The 23007-nt window shown below is 45.0% G+C and overlaps 1 protein-coding gene across 2 annotated transcripts in view; it reads right to left on the bottom strand.

The window, feature by feature from the left end:
* Positions 1-1422: 1422 nt before the first annotated feature.
* The window catches only part of PXYLP1 (2-phosphoxylose phosphatase 1), a 62822-nt gene continuing 41237 nt past the window's right edge, over positions 1423-23007 (bottom strand). For both annotated transcript variants that reach the window (XM_050777985.1, XM_050777993.1), the window contains 4 exons: positions 17457-17615; positions 16456-16582; positions 8614-8753; positions 1423-3794 (listed from right to left, as the gene is read on the bottom strand). In XM_050777985.1, the coding sequence (XP_050633942.1) occupies positions 2857-3794; positions 8614-8753; positions 16456-16582; positions 17457-17615 (1364 nt within the window). In that variant the 3' untranslated portion in view covers positions 1423-2856. The remainder of the gene's footprint in view (positions 3795-8613; positions 8754-16455; positions 16583-17456; positions 17616-23007) is intronic.

Below are 23007 nucleotides of genomic sequence, written 5' to 3'. Positions count from 1 at the left end.
ACAAAAACAAAAACAAAAACAAAAAACTTATATCAATAAATACCTGAAGCCACAATGAAGAAGTCTCCACTTTGTTCTGTGTAAAGCTTGTAGTCCTGTTTTTAGTACCTTGGTTTTAAGTTTCATGGATTTTTAATGAGATTTAAAAAATATGTCTAATCTGTACCATGAAATATTATTCAGTGGTTATAGTCATCTACATTTATACACAATCAATCAATCATCTATCATCTTAACATGGAAATATCTTTAAGACATACTGTTAAGGGAGGCAAGTTAGTGAGAAATACTTCTAAGACATACTATTAAAAGACACAAGTTAATACATTTTTTTTTTTTTTGAGACGGAATCTCGCTCTGTCGCCCAGGCTGGAGTGCAGTGGCACAATCTCAGCTCACTGCAAGCTCCACCTCCCGCGTTCACGCCGTTGTCCTGCCTCAGTCTCCCGAGTAGCTGGGACTACAGGTGCCTGCCACCATGCCTGGCTAATTTTAGTAGCCATGGGGTTTCACTGTGTTAGCCAGGATGGTCTCCATCTCCTGACCTCGTGATCCGCCCGCCTCGGCCTCCCAAAGTGCTGGGAATACAGGTGTGAGCCACCGCACCTGGCCAATAAAAAATATTTTTAAAGGAAAAATATTTTTAAGGGAAACAAGTCACACACACACATATATTATATTTACATATATATAAAATGATCTAGTTCCTATTAAAAACTACATATATTTCTGAATCTGCATGGAACTTTTCCAGAAGAATGTCTGTCAGACAGCTCACAACGTTACCTCTGGAGGCAGGATTAGATGAGAACGTCACTTCTGAAGTTGTTTTTCAGTATTGGTTATTTTCTAGTGGGCATGTATTAATCATAAAAACAAGGAAGCTAAATTATGCATGTATACACCCAGGCCTGTCATGAATTAAGTCATTAGACCACTGCCCAGAAACCAAGGACTATGACTGTGTCCGCTGATCTCACCTCTGTGCTTAGTGTTTGTAATGGAATGAAGTGTCTCGGAACTTGATAGTGAGGAAGATATTTTAATGCTGTGCGTACCAGTGTCTTAGAAGACAAAACTTTTATCTACACTTCTGATGTTGACTCTTAGCCACAATATTTACTTTTACCAACAGATACTATCAATTGATTTTTTTAAAAAATCTTCTGAGTCACTTATTTTTAAATCTTCAAGCTGTGTTTAGCAGTTCTAATTCAGATATATTGTGAGTGGGAAGAAAAAAAAACACATTTAGTCTTCGAATACTTGAGAGATAACACAACTTTCAGCAATAAGTGAAGCAGTTAAAATAAAATTGTAAAATACTGGTTCTCTGCATGACATCTGAATGAAGGGGGAAAAATAAAATACTGGCTCTCACTTGAAAATAACTCGAGTGACTTACAGGTACACCGTGAGTTGTATAGTATAGGTATTCTTCAAAAATTTATTTATAGAAACAGACATATTCAAATGCAACACTGGACAAAAACAAAGAGAAAATGTTGGAATGCCAATGACGCCAGAGAATCTCACTTGCACTTCCCATATCTCTGAATTAGCACCATTAGTTCAGAAATCACAGATGTAATCATAATTGCTTCTAATATATAAAACACCTTATAAAGATCTGTAAACTATCGAATAGCAAAGTTCTTCCAAAAACGTATTTAAAAATCAATCAGAATTTACCATTTGAAACTGATGAAAATAGTTTAAAAACGAACCCAATTCTACGGCTTGTCAAAGGGAATGAGCCATAATTAGCTTTATTGGAAGAAAGTGCCTGAATTCATCTTCTAGCCTCCTTCTAACCACCAAGCAGGTACAGTACACTGAATATTACATCAGGAATAAGAGTCATCTAAAACTCGTCTTAGAAAATATTTTCCTAAACTATAAAAATACTAAATGGCATACAAAAATTTCAGCATATACAGCAAATAGACTACAGCAAATATTTAGAACATACTTAAAACTATCTTGTACCACAATCATCATGAACATCAAGTATTCTTCTAATCAGTTTTCTATGATTCATTCTAATTCAATGTTTATTTGCCCTCAAGTTTTGTTCTAGTGTCAGATACAGACCAAATTCTGTGTTTCTAGCAGAAGTTACTGGAGGAACCATTGAATAATTCTTGGTATTCAACCCGTTCTCAAAGTGCTGGAAGTGCAATTGTAGTATAGCCTATTTTTTAGATCAGGGGTTAGCAAACTACAGCCCAGGAGCCAAATCTGGCCACCATCTGTTTTGTCTGGCCTGGGAACCCAGCTACACATATTCCTTTACATACTGTCTGTGGTTGCTTTCCTGCTTCAGGAACAGAGTTGAGTAGTTATGACAGAGACTGTATGTGGCTTTTTGGTCCACATAGTCTGAAATAGTTACAATCTGGCCCTTTACAGAAAAAGTTTGCAACCCCTATTTTAGATAAATCACTTTAAGAAATTCTTAGAAAGGGCAAGGTAAAAATGTCTAAGATTAAAAAATTTTTGGCTGAGGTGTGCTGGTTCCATCACATAGTACCATGGGGCAGGCCAGAAGAGTGCAAACTTGGATTGGTGACTTCGGGTCTTGAACTATATTATTCTGGCATTCTAAGCAAAGTCTGGCTGTGACAAAATACCTTCTATTCCTCTATGAACTGGCCATTTTATACCAAGAAATTCACATACCACATTACAGCAACGTGCTTACTGTTCAACCCCAACCATCTGTGGTTCCCACAAACAATATTTAGCCTTTAAAAAGCAATAATTTTCTACCCTTAGCAACAGACAGAACTAGAAGTGGACTTTTCCCAGTGCCCTGTATTGGCACAGATTCAATGCTGCTGTACTGCACACCTTTTAGAATCCTTCCCTGTGACATGCATCATAATAATTTGTACTACTGCCACCCAGGGCTACAAACATGTCCCTTTTGACAAAGCGGACCAAGTTTTCCAGCGGGCACATGGGCTTGGGAGAACGCTTGTGGTGGTCTTGGCAGAAAGAGGTGTGGAATGTGACATCGACGCCATTGTAAAGAATCCGGACGGAATGTTCATTGGGCTTTTCTCTGTCTTGCCAAAGCTCAAAGATCAACCTGGCTGCAAACCTTGGGAATCTGGCTTCTGAAAGGCCCAAGGCACTGAGAACTGGTGACAGAGTGACATCATGAGCAGAGTAGAGGGCAAAGAGCTCTTCTTTCCTGCCCTCGGTGGCACGCTGCATCCGGCCGATGGTTTGGTTCAGGATGGGGTGGGCACCCAGGAGAGAATACCCAAGGTACAATTTCTTCTCCCGTCTCTCCCTTTCATCCTCGATCTGATGGGTCTTAATTACCTTGAAGTGCTCCATGTCAACACAGCCATTTCTGGTACAGGGAAAGCTGACATTGTGGCAGAGGTGGCAGAGCATGGAGTCTATGGGGTTGGCAGCTCGAAGCTGCTTGGTGGGGACGTCCACGATCTTGGCCATCTCCCCATAGGTCTTCTCCAGCTGGCTGTTTTTCAAACGTAGGAGGTACTGACGACGCTGCTCCTTTTCCAGATACTGGTTTCTTACCGGGCAATAGCAGGTTCCAGAGCAGAACAGCGCACTTGGCTGGTGCCTGAAATAAATCTTCTTCCAGTCAAAATCTGGGAGAAAGCCATAAAGCAGGGCCAGCCCACTTTGTAGGGTCCGACTTTTCCCAGTGGTCTCTAAATACAGCTGGTCTGCAGACCAATCATTGGGCAGGAGTTTGTGTTTCTTTAGATAGATGTCCCTCAGCAGCTGGCCGTTCTGCAAATGCTGCACGACTCCTGAAACACAAGCACACAAAGCTTTCCTTACTTCCAGCTGAGCAAAAGAAACAGCAAGGGGAGGTGGAGTCCGTGTCCAGCTCTGGAGTGTTTTAGGGCAGAGTGTAGTGCAAGAGAGTGGCATCCAGCCTGTTTCCCCATGGTGTGGAAGTTACAAGCTCCAGTTCACAACAGCTTGTGAAGGGAGCCTCTTGGGGGTATCCATGAAGGATGAGCAGAGTGGGGCCCTGGCCTTGGGAACCACGGCCTTTGGACCATCTGCCTCGCACCTGTCCTCCAGACCGGCCTCTTCCCTGGGGAGAGTGTTGTGACTGGTGGGTCTCAGGGTTAGGAGTCGCCCAGCCAGGGGATATCTGTAATTGCAAGGGCCTAAGGAGAGGTTTTTCCCTCCTGTCCAGCTTTCCTCCGTGTGCAGGGAGTGCTCAGGGAAACGGCTCAGGCGAAGGCTGACCGCAGATTCCCTGCTTGCTGCTGTCTCCTCACTGCTGGGGAGTCCCCTCCATGACCCCATCCTCCCCAGCCTGCCAACCGAATGTTCTCTGATAACCTGCTGGGTACGTTCTGCCTGATCCTGAGGGCTTTACAGACTCGTCAACACACATGCACTCTCTGTATGATATGGAAGAATCTCCTGACACCCAGACAGAATACTTGAAAAAAGCCAAGTGTAGAGCAGTATGTTGATTATGCTCCTTTAAAACGAAAGAGAGGGAAAAATAAGAATATGTATTTGCAGTTGCCTGAGTTTTGCATAAAGAAACTTTGGAACATTGTATAAGAAACTAATCTCAATGGTTCCTTGGGGGTGATGGAGGTACAAAAATGAGGTGGATGGAACATGGGTGGAAGCAAGAATTTAAAGTTTACCTCCTAGTACTGTTTGAGTTTTGAACTATCACAGTATAATAAATGTTTAAAACTGGAAAAAGCCTTATCTTTAAGCAGGAGAAGGCAACCCAAGACAAAAACAAGCTCACTCTCATCCTGTAGGAGAAGGTAACAGGACACAATCTGTCATGGGCATGAGTTCTACACACAGGCCCTGAGACCAGTGACACCATTTATCCAGATGTCCAAACAGTATGAAACATCCCTCTGCAAAGATGAGACAACTTCAGCTGAAAATCGTGAGACAGAGGGAAATACATTCCCCCGGGAAAGGGAACAGCTCAGCAAAACCCACAAAGGATGTCTGCATCCTACTGTGAATGAAGAGGGCTGAGAGCAGAACTCCCCCAGGAACCCAGGAACTAAAGGTTGGAACAGGCTTTGGCATTTCCAAGACGCTTTGCAAAAAACACGCAAACCATGAGAGACAAACATTAAGATTCTGTGTCTCGCCCTAGTTCGCTGCTGGGCCTATTTTATTTGGTTGGGCCACATAAAGTTAGAGTGCTTACTGCGTGCCAGGGCTTTCTCATTTAACCCTCAGAAAAACAAAAACCCAATGAAGAAGGTAGATTATTATTACTATCATCCCCATTTTCCTTATTTTATAGATGAAGAAATGAAGGCCTTGAACCATTCACAGTTAAAAAGTGGCAGAGCTAAAACCCAAGGCCCCATCTGGTCCTAATTTTATGCTCTTAAAATCCCTTACATTTTCATGCTGAAATACTAAGTTCTAGCTATTTAGGGCTTCTTATACTTGCCAAACATAGCCTGCATCTTCATGGCTTTGTTCATACTGTTCCCCTTTCTCTCCCTAGAGAAATCCTCCCAGGGTCTGGCTCCAACACCACCTTCTTTGTAGTTCTTTCCTTCGTCTTCTCCCTGGTCAAGTTAATAATTCCTTCCTCTTCCCATATGCTGCTGGACCATGACGACATCAACTGCATTTATTGGGAGCCTCTCATATGCCAGCACTGCACTAGGCACTCTACACATGCTACCTCATCGAATTCACCACCAGCCACTGGGAAGACAGGCTCCTCCCCATGCTACAGGTCTGACTCCAAGGCCTGTGTTTACTCTCTAAGGCCCTGCAGTATCCGGCATTAAGGGCAGTTGTCTCCACACGCATTGTTTGCTGCAGCTGCAGGCTCCTTTAGGACAGGCAGGAGGGTCCTATTCATCCTGCTACCCCTCTCACACTCAGCAGCTGCCAAAGCATCTTCAACAGGGTAGGCACTCGTGAGCAATCTTATCTTACATAGTTACTGTGGGCTGCCATAAGTGCACCAGGGACAAAAGCTGTTTACAACAGTCATGCATTTTTCATGATATTTAAAATAGAAATAAAAGTGACCATTAAAAGAGAATGAGGAAACAGGAGCACAGAGTATTACAAAAATGATTTCTAGAGTAATACTAATTTAGAAACAATGACGATGATAGATGAGTGGAGAAGAAAGATCTGAATGAATGATTAGGTGTGTGAGGACCAACCCTCCAGCCTCTTCTCAGGTAGCAGCTCCTGGATCTAGAGACTGGCACCCTCACCTCCTGTTCTCTGCACAGTCACCCTGACCTGTTAGCCAGGGCTGATGGATGCTAACCCCAGGACCTCAAGGATTCTCTCTCTCTCAAGAATTTGGATTTGCAAATTCATCTGTGTGTGTGTGGCTGGGATTGTAATTCTGTTGATAGACACAGCAAAAAATTAGAGAGAGAAGCAGGGACAAGAGAGCTTTTTTATTCCTGGTTCCAGTCTCTAGAGGTCTGATCAAACTCTTGGTCTTGGAGTCTGTGAGTCATTCCTGAATCCTTATAATAAATTTCCCTTTTTCGCTTGAAGTGGTTTCTGTTATTTTTAACCAGAGAGTCTAACCAGCCGTTCTCAGCAAGAGTGCTACTGCCTTCAGACAGGGCTTGGGGGTGGAGTTATCACAATAATATGGGGAAGGGCATTCTTGGCACCTAATGGGTGGGGGCTGGGGCCTAGATAGTCTCCAGAAAGGACACGCGTCTCTGTCCCACAAAACTTTTGAATGCAGCACAAGACACCCCATCATGTACAAAACATATTTGAGTACTTTAGCCTGTAGAATCTAATTCTGTTTTTTTGTGTCTGGAACACAAAACCATTTTTGAATAATATTAACGTTGGCTGAATTTTCCAGAAATACAATATAAACTAAGGAACATCTACACTTTGTTTTGATCAGAATTTCAGAAAAACCATGTCCTAACATGTGGTATTAGAGTCACCAATACAGCATCCATCAATCATCTGCATTTGTAGCTGTCAGAGTCACATTTATGTACAAGCATTTGAAGATTTCATTCTATTTTCTAGTGTAGCTGTTCTTAGGCATTTATAGTGAGACACATAATTAGGTAATAAATCAATTTCTTTTTGTTTGTTATAGCTGGGGACCCTGGTATGACTTTTAAATAATTAACTGTATAGAAAGATTACATTCATTCATTCATTCATTCATTCATTGAGACAGGTCTCACTCTGTCACTCAGGCTGGAGTGCAGTGGCATGATCGTCATGGTTCACTGCAGCCTTGAACTCCCCTGGGCTCAAGTGGTCCTCCCACCTCAGCACCTGAGTAGCTGGGACTACAGGCACGTGCCACCATACTTGGCTAATTTTAAAAAATTGTTTGTAGAGATGGGGCTCCACTATGTTGCTCCGGCTGCTCTCAAACCCTTGGGCTCAAACGATTCTCCTACCTCAGCCTCCCAAAGTGCTGGGATTACAGGCGCGAGGCACCATGCCCGGCTGGTTATATTATATTTAAATTTCACTTCATGATAGTTGAGGGAGACTGCAAAATAATTGTGTAATCAAAGAGGGTGTTGGATCTGTTAGGATGAAAACCCTTGTTCTAAAGTAATGCATGTGGAACTAATTGCCAAAGGCTTTTGACACAACTCCTTATCCATGACTAGTCCTCCAGAGGCTTCAGCTTGCTCCACTCTGTCACCCAATATCATTCCCCCAATAATAATGGCAAAACCTAAGAGGGCCAACTATAGGACATGGACCTTCCCCCCATCCCCGCTGAGGTCCTAAGAGGCTGATGCAACATGAAAACAGAACGTGGCCAATGGGTCTTCCCAATTCACCCAAAAAGGCTGGTGACCAAGCGAAGGTCCTCTGAGGTTCCAGACTGAAGAATCAGAAAACTGAAACCTCTTGAAGGACCACCTGTTCCTCTATTCACAGCAAAGATGACTCCACAGTTAACTCACCAACCTACCCTGACGGTGAACTGACTGCACATGGTCTGACTAGGGCTGCAGAGGGAAAGCTGCGCTTCCGTGAGGACTCAGCTCAGCCAAACAAACTCCACGCGCAGGAGAAATGTGCCACGCATTTTCCTCCCTGAGGTCTTGTACATGAAAACCTATTAGACGTTTTGTTAGAAACATCTGAGAACATGAGATTAGTTAAATAAATGATCAATTGCCCATCCAGAGTGAAGGAATATGGAGCTATCACAAATGATGTTGTGGATAAACAGTTATTCATAGGGAAATATTACCAAAATGTGTTGAGTGGAAAAGTGGGTTATGAAATAGTGTGTTTAGTAAGATGTGTACGCGCATAAGCACAGGAGGAAGGGTTACTCTTAAGGGCCTATTTCTGTGGTGGAATTACGGTTGCTTAAATTTTTTCTTCCTTTTACTTGTCTTTCCTAATTTATCTTCATGAACACGTATTGTTTTTGCACGAAGGAGAAAGGTTCTATTTAGTTTTGATAACTCTGATGTTTATTTAGAGGCCCTCGTGACCAAGCTCCTTGCAGAGCCAGTTCTTGCTTACCCCTCTGAGCTGCACAGCACCGCGCCGAGAACTGCTCGGAAGGTATGCAAGCAGAAGAGCGGGTCGGGGAGCCCCCGAGCACGTGGCTGTCACACATACCTGTCTGGGTGAGCTCTCCCATCTCACACAGCGGGTGATTTGGGTAAAGAGGCAAGGAGTTCAAGGGGCTTTCGAAAGAGGCTCCGGATCCTTTTGACATGTGACTAACGAAAGCTTCCAGTTTTGGGTGATACGGTTTCCTAGAGAGACGATAGAGAGAGTTAGAGGTCAGAGTGCTACAGAGGAGTCCAAACAGTTTCCAGCTTCAGCCAGCCAAATCCCACGTGTGTCGTGGCCTTTTGCACCCACCATAACAGGTACCGGCTCAATCACTTTTCAATTATAATTTCATTATTTCTCGACCACTGACACTGACACATGAAATCCCCTCTGTGAGGTTGGTCGGAGTTCCTAACCTCTGCTGAACTCAGTACTGTGGGATTCAGCTTCGCCGTCTACCTTCCGGCTCCCCAGCCTGCACCGTCTTCCGGGCTCGCTCTCTGGGAGGTGCCAACACCCACTCAGCAGTCACGCCTAGACTGGGTGTCGTCCCACTCTCTCCATTGCCTGCCCCTGCACATGTTGTCTGCTCCCCATGTCTTGCAGATTCTTCCTCCTGGTGCTTTTCCATCCCCTTCTCCTTCATACAGCTACTACCTGGGTTCTGGCCTCAGGCAGCTTTTGTCTGGCTGGCAATGGGCTCTTTCTTGGTCTTCTTGCTGATTAAGCATGCCCCTCTAATAATCTTGCCTTCTCCACAGCCAGAAGGATTGATTTAAAAGGTAACCCTGACCAGTCACTACCCTTCTCTATCAGCACCTTCTGGAAGGGGCCACACACAGCCTGTCACTCTGTTCTGGCCCCGCCCTCGTACTCACTGGCCCTCTCTACCAAGCCAAAGGCCTGCTTTCCTCCAACACACAACACACCTCATTCTTCAACACTTCCACCACTTTCCACAAGCTATCCCTTCCTCCTAGAAAATCTACCCTATCCTTTACCAAGGTCGCCCATAATCCTTAATTTTTCTGACCTCTGAAAAATCTTCCTTTAGGAAAATTGTTAACTGAGTAAAATAACCAGGATCTCTTACAATTCACTCCACATTTTGGACATACAACTTCTCATTTAATATAGGGTGATAATAAATGTCAAAAAAAGTTTATATATGAGATCTGAGAGTATCTATATTTCTGCCACAAAGTATATGTGGTAAATCTTTCTAGTCACTAATATACAATTACCCTGAATAATGAAATGATCTATGAATATAAACATCTTTTCTTTGAATAATGAAGTAGCCTATGAATGTATATACATTTTCCAGCTGAAGAGAAGTAGACAGATAGAGTAGTTCATGACTAAACTCTGTAAGAATCAGCATAAAAAGAAGCAAAGATAAACTGTTCTTATGGCAAACTCCTGCTGTCTGAGGGCCCAATTACCTTCGAAAGTGCTTTAAAAATGGCTGCCAAAATGAGTTTATTATCTATCAACAACATAAAGCTAAAAAAAATCCATCTTTTAAAAAATATGTTTTTAAATTAGAGAATGCTAATCCAGACATGTAGTATAGTCTAATAAATCACCCTGGATGGCTAAAAGGAGTTATGCCTTTCCATAAAAACAGGGTGTGTTATTTTGCCTGACACTAAAGCACATTAATGTTTGCAAACTGGGAAATAAAATGTCCAGACTGACAATGAGGCTGCCAAGAGTAATCCACGTAACAAAGGCTATCCATCAACAAGAGTCAAATGTTCGGCGCCAGGCCATTATTTCAGGCTGGAGATTTTTTTGAGGATCTGAGAAAGCTTTGCTGCCAATTTTAGAAATGGAATTTCACAACTGGAAGTGTTTGCTGAGATGACCCAGCTTTTCAGGGCATCTGACTGCTTAATTATATCTAACTGTATTCATTCCAATGTTTTTTATTTTTGTTTTGTTCTGTTTTTGTTGTTTGTTTGTTTTTGTTTTTGGCATGCAAAGATGAAGACTCGTGGAAGAAAAACTTCACTTAAAGAATAGCTAACAGGTCGGGCATAGTGGCTCATGCCTGTAATCCTAGCATTTTGGGAGGCCGAGGTGGGAGGGTTGCCTGGGGCCAGGAGTTTGAGACATAGTGAGACCATGTCTCTACAAAAAATACAAAAACTAGCCAGGCATGGTGGCTCAGGCCTATAGTCCCAGCCACTCAGGTGGCTAAAGCAGAAGGATCGCATGAGTCCAGCAGGCAGAGGCTGCAGTGAGCTGTGATCATATCACTGTACTCCAGCCTAGGTGACAAAGAGAGATCCTGTCTCATTAAAAAAAAAAAAAAAAGAAAAAAAAAGATTTGACAACAAATGGCTCTAGTGGAAAGTGGACCAGGTGACTCAAGTCCTGGGCCTGGATCTGACCACCCAGGCCCTGTCTGCCTGGTCCACTGCTCCATCCCTGGAGCCCAGAGGGTGCTTAGCACACAGCAGATGTTCCAAAATTGTATGTGAGTGAATTCAACTGTGAAGTGTCCCATCCTTGGATGCTTCATGAAAATAGCAAGCCTTCCATAATCTGTAGAAATGATTACGATAAGTTCCCATACTGTTTGTTAAAATATTCAGATTTTGATGAAAATATAGTCAGCCCTCCATCTCCTCAGATTCTGCATTGGAAGATTCGACTGTGGATCCAAAAATATTTGGAAAAACCCAATAATAACAATACAACAATAAAAATAATACAAATAAAAAACACAGTATAACAACTATTTATATAACATTTACGTTGTATTTGGTATTATAAGTAATGTAGAGATGATGTAAAGTACATGGGAGAATGCGCGCAGGTCCTATGTAAATACAACACCATTTTACATAGGGACTTGAGCATCTCAGATTCTGGTTTCCAAGGAGGATTCTGGAACCAATCCTCTGTGGATACCAAGGGATGACTGTATAAAAACTAAAGGCTACTGTGGCTGAGGCTAGTGTACTAGTTGCACACTAAAATCTATTCTCTTCTTAAGAACTTGGTTAGATCCTATTTCTGAGGTCCTGAAATGAGGTAAAGCCACATTCGCCAATAGAATGGAAAGATGTATGCCACTTCTGGGTTTAGGCTTTCTGATCGTGAGTATGCCCACTTCACATTCTCTTCCTTCCTTCCAGCCATTATTTAGGCATGGCACAACCAGGGTTCAACCATGTAGCCATCCCCAGGGGATGGTAGAAGCAACAACCTGGAGAAACCTGGGGCCCTGAATGACCAAGTGGAGCTGACTAGCATGATCTGGAACACACATTTCAGACCTTCACATGAGGAAGAACTAAACTTCCTTGTTATTTAAGGTAATGCATTGATGAGTCCCTGTGTGACAAAATAAGCTTATAAAATAGGTGTACCCTGACTAATGCAGACATAATTATATCCATGAAAATTACTTTTTATTGAGTAAAAACTCATATTATTGTGGGGTCATTGAAAATCTTCTTTCATAATGAAAACTGGAAGAATCAAAAGTGTTACTATTTTAAGTCTTCAAGTCATTCACTTTGGAGTCCTTATTTTCAATTTTATATGCATTATTCACATCTATATATGCCACAAAGTTTGAGGCTGAACCCCAAGGCTAATCTACACACCCATGAGAAAATTCATTGTTTATTTAAAACCTCAGCAATGACTGAGTTCTGCACAGAATGTTAAGGCAAGCAGAGGAGGCAGATGACCAGTGACACTGTTACCAGAAAACACAATCCAAAAGAGCATACATAGCTGGAAACTGGAATCACACTAGATTTTAAAAATTCATGCCAATTAAAGAATTTATCATCTTACATATTAATAACATGAGGTTATGGAAAGATAAGCCCAATGTACTTTTCTTAGTCTTTAGCTTTCTGGACCTTTTGGCCTTACTTGATGTGATGCATTGCCCTGCTTTCCTTAGCTCTCATAACATTGCTCTCCTGACTTTTCCCTGTTTGCAACATCCCTAGCCCCCCTTGAAATCCGTTTTTCTCTCTGAGTACCACAGGCTGGTGTTTCCCAGGACTCTGGTTTTGGCCCATCCCTCACTTCTCAGGTTCTGTCTGTAATATAAGCCCACAGCTTCAAATGCCATCAACATGCTGAAGATTCTCAACTAAACCTCTCTCTCCCAGCAAACCATTGCCCCTCAGCTGCAAAATTATATAGGCTAGGCTGGCTCACACCTGTAATCCCAGCACTTTGGAAGGCCAAGGAGGGTGGATCATGAGGTCAAGAGATGGAGACCATCCTGGCCAACATGGTAAAACCCCGCCTCTACTTAAAAAAAAAAAAAAAAAAAAAAATTAGCTGGGCGTGGTGGCATGTGCCTGTAGTCCCAGCTACTCAGGAGGCTGAGGCAGGAGAATCACTTGAACCTGGGAGGCAGAGGTTGCAGCGAGCCGAGATCACGCCATTGCACTCCAGCCCAGTGACAGAGCAAGACTCTATCTCAAAAAAAAAAAAAAAAAATTATACAGCCTACTACTGACTAGAAACTATCTCTTGAATGTTTCATGACAGCTCAAATGTAGCACCAATGCCTGTACTAACTTTCCCCCATACCTCCCTTCTGTGTTCTCTAACTCCAGGGAGGGGTCCCACCACCAGCCAGTCAGAAACCTGGGCCCCATCCTGCCTGTCTTTCATACCCATGTTCAACCTGCCACCAAGTCCTATTGATCCCACCTTGTAACCTTCTCTAAGACCCATCTACTCTCCATCTCTGCTGCCACTTTCTGAGTTTCAGCTGCCATCATTTATTCATTCAACGAACATTTAATCACATCCCACCACTCATATGCCAGTCACTGTCCTAGGCACTTGGGATGCAGGAGCAGTGAACAAAAACAAATAAAAATATCTGCCCTCAGGGAGGTTATATTCTAGCCTGGGGAAACAGACAATGCATAGTGAACACTGTGTGTGTGTGTGTGTGTGTGTGTGTGCGTGTCTGTCTGTCTGTCTGGGTTAGAAAGTAACAGATGCTGTGGCAAAGAGAAGAGCAGGCTAAGGGGGTTGTGGGAGACCAGGGTGGAAGGAGGAGCACCTTGTCATTTTAACTGGAGTGTTCTGAGTAGGTTTTATGGAGAAGGTGACCTTTGAGCAAAGACTTAAAGGAGGTAAGAGGACTGGCCATAAAGCTATCTGTGGGAAGAGGTTTCCAGAGACAGAAACCAGTCTGTGCAAAGGCCCTGAGGCAGCATACGGTGCCCGAATGTGCAAAGAGCATCGTGGCTGAAGCAGAGTGAGCAAGCACGAGAGAGCGGAGGGCAAGGTCAGGCGGGTAAGGGGTGGAGGAAGGGCACTCAGGCCTTGTGGGGCATTTTAAGGATGTGGATTCTGACTCCGAGTGAAGTCTCTTCTCTGGATCACTATCCTAATAATACCACCACTAGCTGCCACCAGCTTCAAGTTCATCTCCCACACTATGGCTGTCAGAAACCTTCACCTTTTCATCCCTTTCACTCCCCAGCTCTCTCGCTGCCTTCATGCCTGGACACACTCCCCTGCTGGGTATTCAAAGCCTCAGATAACCTCGTTCCCACCCAGTTTTCCACTCCACGCTTGAGCCTGTGAAACTAACTTTGAGGGCCCCAAAGTACCAAGCTATCCACCACCTCACACTGCACGGGTTGGTCTCACCGCCCAAGGGGCCATTCAGCACCAGCTGCTGTCTGACTTGCTCCTGCACACCCTCTGGTCCCTTTCTCTGTGTGGCCTTCCCTGATCTGCCACCCCGTGTCCCCTCCCTGCCCCAGGTTGGGTCAGGCTGCCCCTCTTCTGGCTCATGCCCCCTAATATGGCACCCAAATGACTTCCATTTCTACTTCTTGCTCTTCTTCCATTTCTTCCTCTTCTTTCTCTAATGCTGCCACCACTGCTGCCACCTGTGCCAGCTACCATTCATGGAGGGCTGCTGTGTCCTGGGCACTGGGCCTGAGGGCAAGGGCGGCCCCAAGGAGTGGCCTTTCTTCTGCAACCCCTCAGAAGCCCACTCCCTCCCTCACTGCTCCAGCCCAGCCATACCCTGGTCTTATTGTGGCTCACATCTGCCTAGTTCTTCCAGCCTCAGGCCCCCTGCACTTGCTGCTTACTCCATCGGGAACGTTCTGTCCCCTGGACCATCACAGGGCTGGCCCCCTCACTTCATGTGGGTGCCTGCTTGTGTACTACCTTCTGGTACCTGGCACATGATAGAAGCATAAAACTAAAATTTGTGTAATAAATGCTGATCAAAGTGAATGTTTTCTCTTCCTTGGATGTAGAAAAGCATATTTAATTCATATTTATGAATGCAAAAAAGCATTTACTAAATATGGCATATAAATAACTGATAACCTTAATGCTGGCTAAATGTAATACTATGAGGGTTAAAATAGCACCTTCCTCATAAAGCACATGGCATTCACAAAGAGGCAGCTTCTACTACAAAGGCTTTGAGAGTCACAGGGTGTGTCATCATGGATGGAAACCCTGGGGCAACAAACTTGTGGCCCGCCAGCTAGTGTTTGGCTCAGCTGACTGCACCCCGCCTGCTGGCCCCAGTATTCCGTTTCACTAGACTAGAATAATGGGCATGCTCCAGGGCGCACCACCTTTTAGGGGTCACAACTTTAGTAATTTTTAAAGCTGAAGTAGCACCTGGGAGGACAGCAGGTATTGCTGGTGACCCAGATCCCACAGTCCTGGGGGAGTCAGCAGCCCAGAGAGGGTCCCCTTCACTGGGGTTCCTGCTCACTCTTCCTCTTAAGTACCTGTTTATAATGATGAGTCAACTATTACTGTTTTTAAAGATTACATTAATTAAATGATATTAAGTAACAAAATATGCATACTCCACCCTCTTTACACAAAGGATTTAAGGTGGCTTCTAAAAATACAGAATGTTCAATAAAATAAAACTAGGCAAAGGAAAATGAGGGCAGAGGCAGCCAGGCCACCTGGTCCCTAGGAACTGAATCTTTCAAATGGGAGCGCCAAAAATGGCCCCATTAGAGGGTCCTGGCATCACTGTGACAGGGGCCCTGCAAGACGAGCTGCCAAGTGTCACTTTTAAAAAACAGCCCTGGCTGTAGTGAGGTAATCCATGACTTCACCAGGCTCGCCCTCCCGGGGCAGGCTGGCACCCCAGAAGCATTCCATCAAAATAACGTCTTCCCCACTTCCTTCATCTCCCGACCTCATTCAGTAAACTCTGCTAGAATGTTATGTGCCTCCAGACACATTTGCTGAGGTCTAGCCCAACATTTTATTGCTAACTATGCCTCTAATTTTAGGGCCATGCCATTTCCATACAATTTCCACTCTCTGTTCAAATATTTTTCATCCTAAGGGCTTTCAACCAAGAACAGGCTGCCTCTACTCCTGTGAAAAATTAGAAGGGTAAAATAATTCTTACATTTATATAGCCCGGCAATTGCTAACGTGCATTTGTCTGTGTCATCTCACTTACTCCTTGCCCCAACCTTGCAGGGGGAGCCTTGTGATCCCCCTTTCAGAGGTAGGAGGCTGAGGCTCAGAGGGCACTAAGGGGCTTGCCCACTGCTCTGAACGGAGCAGGTGAGCTGGGGTGGAGGACTGTTAACTCAGTGCTCGCTGTACGGTGTCCCAACTGTTTATTGAAGTGAAAAACATCAGGGTGGGAGGGTGAGCCGCAGACTGGCCTGGGCTCAGTATATCTGCTGTGTTGCTTCAGACAGGTGTCCTTGCTTCTGTGGGCCTCCGTCTTTTCAACTGTAAAATGGCACTCACATGTAGGACTGCTCTGAGCCCAGGCTCCTGCAAACAGTATGGTTCACCAAGTGTAGGTCACTCACCTATCCTGTGATTCTCCATCCTACAGGATATAACAGATACTTGAAAATGACTTTTAGAAAAAGTGCAATTTACCTGTTAGCCACCAGAGTGCAGTCAATTTCTGGTCGCTTTGTCTTGGGAATGACATACAGTGGGTACCTGTCTCCATGGCGAATGAACACATGCACTGAGACCAGCTTAAAATGATGCGGGGCATGACCTGTGAGAGAGAAGCACATTGTCTGGTTATCACTCAATAGGTGTCAATCCTTTTAGAAGGGGGCCAAGGGGATGACCTGGCCATGTTCGTGCCGGGAATCTGAGCGGGAGGCAGCAGGGGCCACCATGGGGTTGCAGAGCCACAGTGAAGGGGCCCTGGCTGCCATGCCGGATGGGGGCCACTGAACAGTCGTACAAGGCGGGACAGAGGAACGTGAGTAGGCTGATTATGTCCCAGACCTCCTGGAAACCACAGGAGGCTGGTGAAATGTGGGCATGACTACTAATGTGGCCTCACTCACAGGCACAGACTAGGGAGAGATCCACGGAAATACTAGAAACAACGATTTCTGCTTTAAATCTTTCATAAGACAAGGGAGGCCACAAAGAGATCAATAAGGATTCAACACTATGCTCTGATACACTTTTAGAAAAGCAAAACTTGTAGAAATTGCCTCACTTCCATGGCAAGACGCCAGCAGGACATCCTGTGGACATCCTAAGTCCCAAGAGGCTACCCTGAAAAGCAGAGTGTCTCAACGTGCTGCGCTAGTGCCTGCCTAGGCCACCTTTCTACCTTGCTGCTGTCTCACTGAAGATCATGATGATGGCAAACATCTGTGGTGGGTTGATCGTGAGCCACGTGGTATGTTCAGAGCAGTTACTGAAACCTCCCCAGTCCCAGGCATAAGTCCTGCAAGTTACTCCCATTTTATAGAGGAGAATGCAAGGACCCAGGAACTCATTCAAGGGCACAGCCTGGTGGCAACTGCAGCACTTGGGTCCTGGCCATCTTGCTACTTACCGCTATGTAATGCTGCTGGAATAACTAGTCCCCAAAGGGGTGTCTGTCCTGGCGGCACAGTCAGGCCTACCTTCCATGCTGTGCTCAGCCACGCTGGGGATGTTACAGTACAAAAGAGCTTCGTAAACAGGGTCTGTCACAGGGGGCTCCGTCACAGGGTCGGGCATGATTCTCTTTCGACTCTTGCTACTCACTCCATTCTTAGCTGTTGACACCGGGATCAGGTGGACTGAAATGAAGCAAGGCAGGTTGTGATGCATAGTTCCTGGGGCACCAGGCCAGCTGCACGGCCCAGTGCAGGGCTGGATTTCACTTTGAGGAGCTATTCTTGCACTGAGAATCAGGGTACACTTCAGTGGAGCAGAAGTCAGCTTCCCATTCGAGAAGGGTTTCTGAGCCCCAGTGTGTCCTGCCCCTTCCTCACTGCCACTACCCTCTCCTTGCCATCTACTCAACACCAGGGGGGCCTCCCAAGCAAAGGGGCCTCACTCAGGGCAGTTGGAGGAAGAACTCACACACTAACTTCTTAGGACCTGATTACCTCTTCCTAATGCCCTTCAATTCCAGTAACAAGGAGGAAAACCGTCATCCCTCATTGAAGACCTGCTAGGTGCCAGATGTGGGTGTCTGACATACCCCATTTATCATCATCTGCTTTATGCTTTGTGGGCCTTCAGAATCACTCATTTAACCCATGAGAGCACTTTACAGAAGAAAGCCAATGACCAAGGCATGTGTGGTGGGTGAAAGACTGTCTCACGCTCACTCCTTGACTTCGGGCCAGCTTCCCTGCCACTGTCTTGGGGTGGCATGTGTGGGTCCTGCAGTCTGTGTGCTTGTCCATCTACCACCCTCATTCCATTAGTGAGCTGACCCTTTGCCACAACGTGTGGTCAGGCTGGACTGTCAGTCACGGTGTCCCTACCCTCTGATAGGGGTGGACATGTGACCAGAGTCAATAAGGATAGTAATGGGGCAACTGGACTCCCTTTCCTCGAGATGGGTGACATATAGACAATAGAAGAGGTGCTCTTTTTCTTTTGGATGCTAATCTGTAAGAATGGAAATGTGGGGCTGCTCAGCCATCTAACCCTCGTGAACAGCTTCTATCTCAGTGGTCCCGAATCTCTCCATGTCTAGGGAATGTGTTTACAGCATCATAGATCCTCTACAACTCCCAAAACAGTAATAGTCATACTTTCAGCATCCGCCCATTGAGGGAAATAAATGAAAATAAGTGTGCTCACAGATCTATTTAACTTCTAAAAGGTTTATTAGTCACCATAATATCTATACATACACACGAACAATAGCTAAAACAGGGACCAACCACCAGCCTAAATCAATGTAAATTCCCTAATTACTTCTACAAATTCTTCTGCATAAATATTTAAAACTTCCCTTTGGCAAACAGATGCCATAAACAAAGATAAAAGACAGGCAACACACCGAGAGAAAAATATTAGCAACTAACCTAACAAATGATTAATATCCAAAGTCCATAAGAGCCCCTACACCTGAAAAATCATTAAAGGATATGAACAGGCCAATTGCAGAAAAATAAATACTAATGGCCAATAAACACATGAAGAGATGCTTAAGATTAGATAAATATAAAACAATGTGGTATTATTTTTCATAATTAAGTTTATTCATGATTAAAGAAACAGAAGTCAAACAGTAGACTATATTAATAATTTTTCCTCATCAAACCGGCAAATCATGTTTTAATGATAACACTCAATATTGGGAAGGGTGTGAGAACCTGACGCTTCCAAACGTCGTAGGGGAGGGTGGAAATTGGCGCCTTTCAGGAGTGTTTGGCAGTAGCCATCAAAATGGAATATGTGTACTATTCCATTTTGTGTACTATTCTGTGCCTTGGAATCCATTCTGTATGTATAAAGATAGCGATGCCCACACACACAAATGTAAATGTATGGCCAAAGAGATTCCCTGCAGTGCTGTTTGTAATAACAAAAAAGGGAAATAACCTAAATATCCATTTCTAGCAGAACAGAATGTTATGTCCCTGCTGTGGAACGTTCTAGCCCAGTTAAAAAGAAGGGAAAAGAATCAAAGATAAATTAAGTGAAGTGAATACACCAAGTCACTGGCTACTGATATAATCTTCGTGTAAAGAAAAAAAAAAACCAGAAATGCATAAATATACAGGGATTGGTTTATTACGTAACTGCACAGAAAAAATGTCTAGAAGGTTACCCACCATAACACAGCAGTGGTTTTCTGCTGGGGAAGGATGGAATGGGGCGTGAGAAAGTATTTTTACTTGTTTCATATATTCGCACACACACATACGTACAGTCAGGAGTTGCGTAACAATGGGGATGCACTGAGAAATGGTCCTTAGGCAATTTTGTCATAGTGTAAGCATCATAGAGTGTACTTACACAAACCTAGCTGGTAGAGCTTTCTACACACCTAGGCTATTTGGAACAGCCTGCTGCTCCTAGGTTACAAACCTGAACAGCCTGTTACCGCACTGAATGTTGTAGGCAGTTGTAACACAATGGTAAGTACGTGTGTATCTAAACATGTCTCAACATAGAAAGAATATAGTAAAAATATGGTATTATAATATGGCACCACTGTCATATATGTGTTCTGTTGTTGATGGAAGTCTTTATGTGGTACATGACTATATATATTTATAGTAAGCACATATTAATGTATTCTATATGTATAGAAATATATATTTCTGTATTTCTATGCTGTATAGGTATGCATTTTTTTTTTTTTTACAGTGAACATATTTCCCATCATTACTTGTGTTACCAAAACAACAATCAGAGAGATACAGAACTGGTGATTCACCCACCCAACATTAGCCCTTTGGTTGCTCCTAGAGCCACTTTCTTTCCAGTAGTTGGAAGGTGCTAGGATGACTAACACAGCCCAGGTGTTCAGAGGGAATTCACTACAGGGAGATTAGCACAAGAGCATGGAAATATAGAAAAGTGCTAAGGCCGTCTCTTAGGGACCTGGCCCTTCTGGCTGGCTCAGTCCTTGATTCTGCTCTTTTGTGAAATATACCAAGTCCTGGTCCCTTGGCCATGCCTGTGGGCACACTTCCTTACGGTCTGGGCCAGGGAGAGAAGCAGCTAAGGAGACAGGATAATATGAGTGACACAGAAATGGAGGGGCACAGGTGAGGACAGTGGGTGTCCTAGAGTGCCCACAGTTTGCTAGTTCATCTGTAAGCACCCGGGGTGAGGCCTGTTGTGGCTGCCACTTGGGAACCATGGTGGTCGGGTGCAAACGACACACCCATGACCCAAAGAAGCAGTGGTCTGAAAACCACAGATAAAGATCAGAATGAGACCTTCCATCCAGAAAGATTTTATCTGCTGCTTCCTCTGGTATCTGGGCCTGTCAACCTCGTCCACTAGTTCAGAATGTGAGATCACCCTGTACTATCTGTGCCTCCCTGAGTCACCAGGACATGGCATCAGTCCACAAGGGGCTCTCCCAATACCAGGCATTCAAAACAGGTCCTGACCCATAGAAGCTGTGAGGAGAAGTCTTGACCCCAGTTCCATCTTGACCCCAATCCCAACCTGGTTCTCACTGTTCTGAGTTGCTCTGAGTCGCCCCACCCCACAGGATGTTTCTCACCTATGCTCCGCTGTTTGCTGGTAACTCCACCCTCACCCTCTGCTCCTGAAATCTGGCCAACACTGTAACTGGTCCTAGGGATCACCTCCTCCAGGAAGCCCACCCTGAATCCCCAGATAGTTCCCATATCCCTCTTCTATGAGCCTACCCAGTTCCTGCTGCCGCCATGGCTCACAGCATAGCATATGCAAGCAGGAGTGTCCCAGTTTGTCACCCTGCCATCAAGGGCTGGGACTGTGCCTCTTTCACATTTATGTCCCCTGCTGACTGACAGAGGATAGGTCTTCCAAAAATACCTGCTGAACTGGGCCAGATGCTGTGCTCCATGCTTTTGAGGAAATATCTCATGGACTCCTCATGTGGAGCACTGAGGGTTGCTGAGCCAGTCTGGGGTGAGGGGCATCCAAGACAGGCTTCCCAGAAGAGACACCTAGCTGGGCCTGAAAGGCTGATGAAGCTGCTGTGTGGAGGGGAAGAGGAGAGGAGCAGAGGGGAGGCTGTGAAGCACAGCCGAACACGGCAGATGAGGGTCAGCAAGCTGGCTCAGGATATGCCTTGGGTCCCGTAAGGCCTGGTCAGGATGGCCTCACCAGGGTCGATGTACAGGCTGGGCTCCAGAAGGAAGGCTGGGAAGGGGCCTGGAGGAGCAGACCCCAGGCTGCAGGCCGCCTCTGCCCTGGTGTGGTGCTACTCACCACATCAGCTCTTGAGGCTTGCCCTGATCATCTAGATAAAGGGAACTGAGGGACAGACCCAGGGGCTGGGGTAGACACTGCTCCAGGACACTGCTCCTCCCAGCAGGCTCTGCCCAGGCCCCCTGTGCCTCTAGCTGGCCTGTGGGACAATTAGAAACTCTGCTGACCTCAAGCAGATGACAGCAGCTCAGATGTCACAGGGCAAGAGAAAGAGGCTGTGGGGGCGTCAGAAAGAATAGTGGGCAGATAAATAGATGGAAGGATAACAAGTTTCTTTATGTAGGTGGGAAAACCCATGAATCTAAATGAGTGCCCTGGGGCCACTGTGCCACCAGGACCAACATGAGTAACATGATATGAGATATCCTTTACTGATGATTAACTCTGTACCAATAGGCATGCAATTTCTCTGTGGTGTGATTACCAAGTAGGAGGGCACATTTCCATAAGCTACCTTTGGAAATGAGCCTCTCTTTTATGGTAGCGTTCTCTGCTCATCTCATCTACGATCACTTTCATCCTGTCCACACATCTACAACCCTCATGTGTAAAGATGCCGATAAGGTCGCAATTTCAAAGAAATGGCAGAGAACATAGAACATGACCTCTAAAGCATCTCCTTGGGACCCTCCCTCTCAAAAGCAACCAACAAATTTCTTAGAATCATGAGTAAAACCACCAGATGCTATCCCATGCAGGCTCCCTTCCCACTACCCTTCTCCACCCCATCTCCCAAACGCACAGTGGATGACTCCGTGTGTATTACTAGTAAACAGTCCCATAGCTATAGCTAGGATGCAAGCCAAACTGATCCTCTCTCTGCTTTTCCCAGCTTTGGATCTCAACCTAGAGTTGTATCCATCAGCCAGATAGTAGACCTCAGGCAGAGGCAGGTCAAGGGAGTTACCCAAAGTCCTACAGCCTGTAAGCCCAGGCCTGCTCACCCACTAAGCTCCGTATTCATGCATTTGTCCATCCGGCCATCCAACATGCATGCAGCACATGCTGGGGATTCTTCAGAGAATAAAATGGACAAGGTCTCTGCCCTCACCGGGTTTACAATCCAGTTGTGGGGGACAGTCAGACATTGAATAAGAAAAGTGGGGGAGAAAGCACATGGACCATAAGAAAATAGCCTTCTCAGTCACGGGGCCCCCTGCACTGCCTGGTTGCTGGTTGGGGCGTGCAGGTATGGAAATGATGCAGTGAAGATATGGATACAAAGGAAATATTGGGAAGTTACCAGAGATGATGGCTAATACTGGGCGTCAACTTGATTGGGTTGAAGAA

This window comes from Macaca thibetana, chromosome 2, assembly GCF_024542745.1.
Source record: "Macaca thibetana thibetana isolate TM-01 chromosome 2, ASM2454274v1, whole genome shotgun sequence".
Lineage (NCBI taxonomy): Eukaryota > Metazoa > Chordata > Mammalia > Primates > Cercopithecidae > Macaca > Macaca thibetana.
The sequence above is the reverse complement of the archived record's forward strand: the minus strand, read 5'-3'. Positions and strand labels throughout refer to the sequence as shown.